Here is a 9616-nt window from a genome sequence, read left to right on the forward strand (position 1 = left end):
TTCTTTTCATTCTTTATTCTGCTCTGTGGTAGTTATTTCCACTATTTTATGTTCCTGGTCACTTATGCATTCTTCTGCCTCAGTTATTCTGCTATTGATTCCTTCTAGAGAGTTTTTAATTTCGTTTATTGTGTTATTCATCATTGTTTATTTGCTCTTTAGTTCGTCTAGGTCCTTGTTAAACATTCTTTTATTTTCTCCATTCTATTTCCAAGATTTTGGATGATCTTTACTATCATTACTGTGAATTCTTTTTCAGGTAGACTGCCCATTTCCTCTTCAGTTGTTTGGTTTGGTGGGTTTTTACCTTGCTTCTTCATGTACTGTGTGTTCCTCTGTCTTTTCAGTTTGCTTAATTTACTGTGTTTGGGGTCTCCATTTTGCAGGTTGCAGATTCATAGTCCCGTTGTTTTTGGGGTCTGCTCCCAGTATGTAAGGTTGGTTCAGTGGGTTGTGTAGGCTTCCTGGTGGAGGGAACTGGTGCCTGTGTTCTGGTGGATGAGGCTGGATCTTGTCTTTCTGGTGGGCAGGACCACATCCGGTGGTGTGGTTTAGGGTGTCTGTGAACTTACAGTTTTAGGCAGCCTCTCTACTAATGCATGTGTTTGTGTTCCCATCTTGCTAGTTGTTTGGTATAGCCTGTCCAGCACTGTACCTTGCTGGTTATTGAGTGGAGCTGGGTCTTAGCGTTGATATGGATATCTCTGGGAGAGTTTTCACCACTTGATATTATGTGGGGCAGGGAGGTCTCTGGGGGACCAATGTCCTGCACTCAGCTCTCCCACCTCAGAGGCTCAGCCCTGACACCTGGCCAGAGCACCAAGACCCTATCAGCCCCACGGCTCAGAAGAAAAGGGAGATAAATAAATAAATTAATTAATTAATTAAAATAAGGTTATTAAAATAGAAAAAAATTATTAAATATTTAAAAGTAATTTAAAAAAGAGAAAGAAAGAAGAGAGCAACCAAACCAAAAAACAAATCCTCCAATGATAACAAGTGCTGAAAACTAAAAAACAAACAAACAAATAGAAAATAATGGACGGTCAGAACCCTAGGACAAATGGCACAGGAAAGCTATACAGACAATATCACACAAAGAAGCATACACACTCACAAAAAGCATATACACACTCACAAAAAGAGAAAAAGGAAAAAATATATATATATAAGAAAATAAAACACAGAAGAGAGCAACCAAATCAGTAAACAAATCTACCAACGATTATAAGCTCTAAACACTAAACTAAGATAAACATAAAACCAGAAACAAATTAGATGCAGAAAGCTAACCCCAAATCTACAGTTGCTCCCAAAGTCTACCACCTCAATTTTGGGAAGATTCGTTGTCTATTTAGGTATTCCACAGATGCTGGGTACATCAAGTTGATTGTGGAGATTTAATCCATTGCTCCTGAGGCTGCTGGGAGAAATTTCCATTTCTCTTCTTTGTTTGCACAGCTCCTGGGGTTCAGCATTGGATTTGGCCCCGCCTCTGCATGTAGGTCGCTTGAGGGCATCTTTTGGGAAGTCTGAGGTCTTCTGCCAGCGTTCCATAGGTTTTCTGTAGGAGTTGCTCCACATGTAGATGTAGTTTTGATGTATTTGTGGGGAGGAAGGTGATCTCCACGTCTTACTCCTTCACCATCTTGAAGTCGCCTCCAGCTTCGGTCTACTTGAAAGCAGTGGCTTATAACATCTCAGTGATGGCAGCAAGAGAAGAATCCTCTGAACTCTCCTCTCTGTAAAGAAGGACACCGTGCCAAGTGTCAGTGCAGCATATGGGGAAATCTATGGGCGGCATCATAGTGTCCTTTGTGACTCAGGGGTCTGTCTTTCAAGCCAAACAGCCATCGTGCACAGCACCATGCTCTTCTGAAAATTCCTGCATCCAGGCTTCAAATGCAGAGCTCCATCAGAAGGCTTCTGAGTGCCCCCAAAGTCCTGCCTGGCTTCAGCCCCAATGACCTCTCCAGAAGTGGGAAGTGCCAGGATCCGACCTCTCCATAAGGGGGGGGGTGCACTGGGGTTGACCCCTCCAGAAAGTTGCGTGCAGGGCTGTGTATGTCTTTTGTAACCTGTCTGGGGGCTACCTGAAGGATTTATGCAGGGCATGCATCTTTTTTTTTTTTCTAACTCAGAGCTGAGCCAGAAAGGCTGCAGGCATTGCTTGAAAATAATACAAGCCAAACTAACAACCTGCAGATACCTGGGGCAAAAGATTCCCAATAAAACACACAATAGGCCATGTAAGGCCCAGGAGAAAAAGCTAGGGAGAGATTCTTTGGGAAACTAGGGCATTGAAAAGCCCCATGTATACAGGAGAATCTAGAAAGCCATGAAAATGCCCAAGGCAAGATGCTTATGCTCAGAGAAGACCTGCAAAAACCCTTACCTTTCACCTTAAGCTAATTTCTAGGCTTGAAATGTTGAAGGAGTGCCCGTACACAGAGCCTGTCTGCTAAGACTAGGAGAGTTTGGGTTTTGCGGGTTTTTTTGTTTTTGTGTCTTGTTTGTTTAGCTACTGGTGTTCAAGGAAATCTATGTCAAAATGCTAGCTAAACACAAGCTGAGGAACACAGGCTTCAGTGACCATGCACAACAAGGAGAAAAGTCTTTGCAAATACAGTTTGGGAAATTCACTGAACAGATGGAGTACAATAGCCTTCAACAATACAGAAAGCAGCACACCCTGGAGAAAGTGGAAAATATGATTTCCAGAGTTACCACCTTATAATATTTAGATGTGTAGTTTTCAACAAAGAATTAAAAAGCATACATAGAAACAGGGAAATACGAACCCATTAAAAGGAACAATGTAAGTTGACAGAAACCATTCCCGATAAAGTCCAGATACCAGACTTACCAAAGACTTTAAAACAATTATCTTAAGTATGTTCAAAGAGTTAAAGGAAACAGGGACAAAGAACTAAAGGAAATCAAGAAAAAGTTATATAGACAAAATCAGAATATCAATAAAGAGAAATTATACAATGAAACCAAACAAATTCTGGAGCTCAAAAATACAATAACTGAAATGAAATATTCACTAAGATATTCAACAGCAGATTTGGAGAAGGTGGAATGCAAGAATCAGCTAACTCAGAGATTGGACAATTGAAATTATCTAGTCTGAGGAACAGAAAGAAAGGAATGAAGAAAGTGAACAGAGCCTAAGGGACCTATAGGGCACCATCAAGTGGATCATCATATACATTAAGGGAGTCCCAGAAAGAGAAGAAGAAGAGAAAGAGGCAAAAGAATATTTAAAGAAAAAAGTCCACCAAATCCCCAAATTTAATGAGAGATATGAGTCTATAAATCCAAGAAGTTCAACAAACTCTTAAATAGGATAAACTCAAAGAGACCCCCACACCAAGACATTATAAGCAAACTGTCAAAAGTCAAAGACAAAAAGAATCTTGAAAGCAGCAAGAGAGAAGCAACTTGTCACGTATAAGCGATCCTTGATAGGAATAGTAGCCAATTTCTCACTAGAAACCATGGAGGCCAAAAGGCATGAGATGACATATTTAAAGTGCTGGAAGAAAAAACTTGTCAAACAAGAATTCTATATATGGCAAAACAGTCCTTCAAAAATGGGGGAGAGGGCTTCCCTAGTGGCGCAGTGGTTGAGAGTCCGCCTGCCGATGCAGGGGACACGGGTTCGTGCCCCGGTCTGGGAAGATCCCACGTGCCGTGGAGCGGCTGGGCCCGTGAGCCATGGCCGCTGAGCCTGCGCGTCTGGAGCCTGTGCTCCGCAACGGGAAAGGCCACAACAGTGAGAGGCCCGCGTACCGCAAAAAAAAAAAAAAAAAAAAAAATGGGGGAGAAATTAAGACATTTCCAGATGAGTGAGGTCATTACCACTAGACCTTCCATATAAGAAATGCTAAAATAGTCCTTCAGGTTGAAATGAAACTCAAAGCTGTATGAAGAAATAAAGATTTTCAGTAGAGGTAAATGGATGGGCAAATATAAAAGCCAGTGTTATTGTAGTTTTAGTTTACAACTACACTTCTTATTTTTTACAGAATTTGAAAGATTAAATGAATGAAAATAATTACAAATCTATGTTACAGAGCATACGGTGCATAAAGATGTAATTTGTGACAACAAAAACATATAGGGAGGGGCAATGGAGCTGTTAAGCAACCAAGTTTTTGTGTGCTATTGAAATTAAGTGGGTATCAATTCAAGCTAGATTGTAATAAATTTAGGCATAAATGTCATTCTCATGATAACCACAAAGAAAATATCTAAAACACATATACAAGAGGAAATGAGAAAGGAATCAAAACAATTCATTCCAAAAAATATCAATTAAACACAAAAGTAGTAATGAAAAAAATGAAGGTCATAAAAAGGTATAGGACATACAGAAAACAGCAAAATGGCAGAATTTCTTCCTTATCAGTAATTACCTTAAGTGTAAATTGATTAAACTCTCTATTCAAAAGGCAGATTGGCAGAATGGATTAAGACAAACATGATCCAATTATATGCTGTCTACAAGAGATTCACTTCAGATCCAAAGACACAAATAGAGTAAAACGGAAGGATAGAAAAAGTTATTCCATGCAAATAGTAACCAAAAGAGAGCTGGGATGGCTATACTAATATTGGACAAAATAGACTTCAAGTCAGAAACTATTACAAGAGACAAAAAAAGACATTATGTATTGATAAAAGAGCCAGTTTATCTCTATATATGTACCAATCTATGAAGCCCCAAAATGTATGATGCAAACATTGACCGAATGAAGGAAAAAATAGACCATTCTACAACAATAGATGAACGCTACAGTATCACTCTCAATAATGAATAGAACATCTAGATAGAAGATCAATAAGGAAACAAAAGTCTTGACTCACACAATAAACCAACTAATCCTAACATATATATATATAGAATATTCTACCCAACAACAACAAATATACATTCTTCTCAAGTAAACATGGAACATTCTCCAGGATAGAACATATGTTAAGCCACATAACATATCAAAATAAATTTTTTAAAAATTAAAATCATGCAAAGTATCTTTTCCAGCCACACTGGAATGAAGCTAGAAATCAATAACAGAAAGAAACTTGGGAAATTTACAAATATGTGGAAATTAAACAAGACACTCTAAACAACACCAATGAATCAAAGAAGAAATCATAAGGGAAATTAGAAAACACTTAGATGAATGAAGAAAAACAAAAACAAAAACCACAACATACCAAAACTTATAAGATGCAGCAAAGGCAGTGCTCAAAGGGAAATATATAGCTGTGAATACCTATATTAAAAAAGAAGAAAGATGTCCAGTCAATAACCTAACTTAACAATGAGGATCTAGAAAAGGAAGGGAAAAACTAAACCCAAAGACAGCAGAAGGAAATTTGGAATGGAAATAAAATAGAGAATAGAAAAACAATAGAATCAATGAAACTAAAAGTTAGTTCTTTGAAAAGGTCAGCAAAGTTGACAAACATTTAGCTAGACTAAGAAAGAAAAAAAGCAAGAAGACGAAAATAACTAAAAGCAGAAATGAAAGTGAGGCCATTACTACTGACCTTACAGAAATAAAAAGGATTATAAGAGAATATTGTGAATATTTGTATGCCAACAAATTAGGTAACCAAATGAAATGGACAAATTTCTACAAACACATATGTTACATAACCTGACTCAAAAAGAAATAGAAAATTTCAACAGACCTGTAACAAATTAAGAGATTGGACCAGTAATCAAAAACCTCCAAACAAAACAGATACATGGATAAAGAAGATATGGTGTATATACACAATGGAATATTACTTAGCCATAAAAAGAATGAAATAATGCCATTTGCAGCAACGTGGATGGACCTAGAGATAATCATATTAAGTGAAGTAAGTCAGACAGAGAAAGACAAATATCACATGATATCACTTATATGTGGAATCTAAAAACATGATACCCTTGACAGAGTTGTCAAGTCCACTCAATGGGAAAAGAAAAGCTTCTTTAACAAATGGTGCTGGATTTCCACATGTAAAAGAATGAAGTTGGATCCCCTACCTCAAACCATATACAAAAATTAACTCCAAGTAGACCCACAACCTGAAATAAGAGCTAAAACCATAAAACTCTTAAAAGAAAACAGGGATAAATCTTCATGACCCTTTATTTAGCACCGTATTCTTAGATATGACACTAAAGGCATGTGGAACAACAAGAAGAAATAGATAAATTGAACTTCATCAAAATTAAACACTTTTGTCTATCAAAGGACATTATCAAAGTGAAAGACAACATGAGAGAATATTTGCAATCATTTATCTGGTAAGGGTTTAATATCCAGAATATATATGGAACTCCTTACTTAACAACCAAAGACAAACATTCCAAGTAAAAAATGAACAAAGGGCTTGAATAGACATTTCTTCAAAGAAGATACACACATGTCCAACAAACACATGAAAAGATGCTCAACATCGTTAGTCATAAATAATAATATCATTTCCATTTATTATAAGATGCTTTCTACATTATCCAGATATTATTAAAAGTAAGCAATCTAAATAATTTTATTGGAAACCCAACATCATTCACTGAGAATGTTTCTTATGTTGGGAACAAGATAAGTATGATCTTAAAAGAGCACTATTTTTAACATTCAACTAGATGTACTAACTGGTGCAGTTAGAAAAGCGAGGTATCCATATTCTTATTTGTGTGTGCATAAAAATGTCTCTTGAAGGATATACAAACTAATAGTGTTGACTATCTTTTTAGTGGGGGAGAGACTGGGTGGATATGAGTCAGGAGTGGGAAGGAAACTCTTCATTGTATATTTTCTTATACTCTTTGATGTTTGTGCCAAATTAATGTTTCTTATTAAAATTAAACAATTTGTATAAGTGTATCATATTTGTTAAGTCTTAATTAGACTATTTCATCTTTGTTTTTATTTCCAAGTACTGTGCCCATGAACAGTTTTGACGGTTGTACAACATTGTCTTTAATTACAAAATTCAGTGCAAATTCACATAATAGCATGATTTTTTTTTTTCAGGTTAGTGTCCCAAAAATGAAACATAAGCCAACCAGGCAACAGAAGAAAGTGGCAAAAGGCTATTCCTCCCCAGAACCTGATATCCAGGACTCATCTGGAAGTGAAGGTAAAAATATTTATTGTAGACTATTGACTATAAGAGTCTAAATTTTGTAAAGTATATTACTATACTATGTTTGATATAAGAAAATGGTTTTTCATATTAACTCAAGGAGATTTGTAAGTTTTTGTGGGGGCAGGGATGATGTACAAGAAAAGCTATTTTAGATTATAAATTTCAAAACCAGGCCACAGGGTAAAGGCATGGGAAATGAAAAAAGGGGAAACATGCAAATCAAGAACCACACTGCAGTGCTAGCTCTTATGCCTTGTTAGCTTCTGAAAAATTGTTGCTGGTTTCCTAGATTCAACACAGGCACCATTTCTTGAGTTTTGGTCTCAGTTCCATGCTTCAGAAAAGTTTTTTATTTTCATAATAAATTACTGTGGTGTTTAGAAGTCACAGAAGTAAAAATATAACTATATCAAATTATGAACTAAATTTACTAGTGTGCCATTCTTGTTTAAGTCAGATAATGTATAAACTGTCTTGAACTACACTGAGATATAATCAAGGATTAAGGTAATGTCTGAGACATTATGAGAAAATAAAGTTTTCTTAAAACCGTAGTCTCTACTAAGTTCACACTAAGCTGGGGAACTCAGTTTTACAGAGATAATACTAGAGGTGAATAAATGGTAAATGCTAAGAAACTAGTAGATGACAAATAGTAAAGAGTTTAAAGGAAAGGGGGCTGAATTCAGCTTGAGGGAAGGTCCTTAGAGGAAAGGAACCCTGATGAATTATGAGGATTTTTAATGGTTTATAGCAATCTAGGCTTGAGGGATGCTGGTGAGTGGACACGATACTGGAATAAAAGAGGAATAAAATGAATAAAGTTCTAAAAGTAGGAGTCACATGGTACTGTTGTGCTCAAAAGGAGTATTAGTTATACTATTGTTCCCATTTGACAGAAGAGGAAAGTGAGACATGGGTTAACCTGCCCAAGGTCGTATGCCCCATGAGGCAGTATATATATATATATATATATGCAGATATTTTGGCTCCTTAATTCATTCTCTTATCCACTCCACTATATTACCTATAATGTATCAGCTGACATTTACTGAGTATTTAATGTGGGCCAAACTGGTGGTTAAACATACCTTCCTACAACCATGTGAAGTCTGAGTATTATTATTATCCCAAGTTTACAAATGAGAAAGCTGAGATCTGGAGAGAGGTTAAGCTCTGAACAAAAATGGAAAGGAAGGAATGGATATGAGAAGGGATTTTTTAAAATACCATACACTTTGTTAGTTGACAATAAAAATTTGTAGAAGAGATATTTAAACCAATTGAAAAGGTTTAAAGTTTGGGTTACTAAAGGAATAAAGATAACATTAACAATTAATTAAAAAATTGAAAAGGGAGCTTAAAAAGCTGACTTCTTCAGATGTAGGCAAATAGGCAAGAGGCAGAAGAGAGTAATACCTCCTCCAAGTTAATATATGTTTTTTGGTTTTTGGTTTTTTTTGCGGTACGCGGGCCTCTCACTGTTGTGGCCTCTCCCGTTGCGGAGCACAGGCTCCGGACACGCAGCCTCAGCGGCCATGGCTCACGGGCCCAGCCGCTCCGCGGCATGTGGGATCCTTCCCAGACCGGGGCAGGAACCCGTGTCCCTTGCATCGGCAGGCGGACTCTCAACCACTGCGCCACCAGGGAAGCCCAATATATGTATTTTTAAAGAAATATTTTTGTCTATTTTAATTGGTTAAAAAATAAAGCTGATTCAATCCAAAATTTAACTAATTCGTGGTTACTTTAAATATATCTATAGTGTTCTAGTTTTGAAATATGATTGAAACTTCAAAAATGCCAAGTATTAGGAGTAGTATGTTAGTCTCTAAGCCATAAAAATAATGCCTAGGAAAATTATTACATGAGAATCATTAATCTGAAATTTAGATTGTTTATAATTAAATATGTTCACTGTTTTCACCAAGTTTATTCTAAATGTCTTTTTAGCTCAATCAGTAAAACCAAGTGCAAGAAGAAAAAAAGGGATAGAACTGGGAGACATTCAAACTTCCATTGAATCTATAAAACAAACACAGGAAGAAATTAAAAGGTAATACATACGACAGTGACTATTCATTTGAGTCTAGAGGAGTTAAGAATCCTGTTATGTAGGAAATCATATGCAAACTTTACATTTTTATAACATTGCTAAGCTAAAATAGAACCTTGGCGTCTGTCACCTGATTACTGAAACTTAGGAAATTCCTTCAGCACTAAAATATTTGGGAGAGATGGGGAGGTTGTTTTGTCTCATCTGTGAAACTGGAATTGGAGTCTCTTCATCTTACTGCTGTAGCATACTAGGAATGTAGTTGGGTTGAATGTGGAAGTGGGGTGGTTCCTGAGAAAGCCAGTCTCCTTTGTACATGGCTGATTTTAATTAGAATGTACCAGTTGTTAAAATATTGAAACACTTCCATAACAGTGGGCAAATAGCCACTACCCT

General features: G+C 36.6%; 1 protein-coding gene across 5 annotated transcripts in view; it reads left to right on the forward strand.

Moving 5' to 3' along the window:
* Positions 1-9616, forward strand: part of OSBPL8 (oxysterol binding protein like 8) — a 193730-nt gene that overhangs the window by 178213 nt on the left and 5901 nt on the right. For all 5 annotated transcript variants that reach the window (XM_079937597.1, XM_079937598.1, XM_079937599.1 and 2 more), the window contains 2 exons: positions 7050-7155; positions 9118-9220. In XM_079937597.1, the coding sequence (XP_079793723.1) occupies positions 7050-7155; positions 9118-9220 (209 nt within the window). The remainder of the gene's footprint in view (positions 1-7049; positions 7156-9117; positions 9221-9616) is intronic.

The sequence above is a fragment of the Stenella coeruleoalba genome (genome assembly GCF_951394435.1).
Source record: "Stenella coeruleoalba genome assembly, chromosome: 11".
In the NCBI taxonomy this organism is placed as follows: domain Eukaryota; kingdom Metazoa; phylum Chordata; class Mammalia; order Artiodactyla; family Delphinidae; genus Stenella; species Stenella coeruleoalba.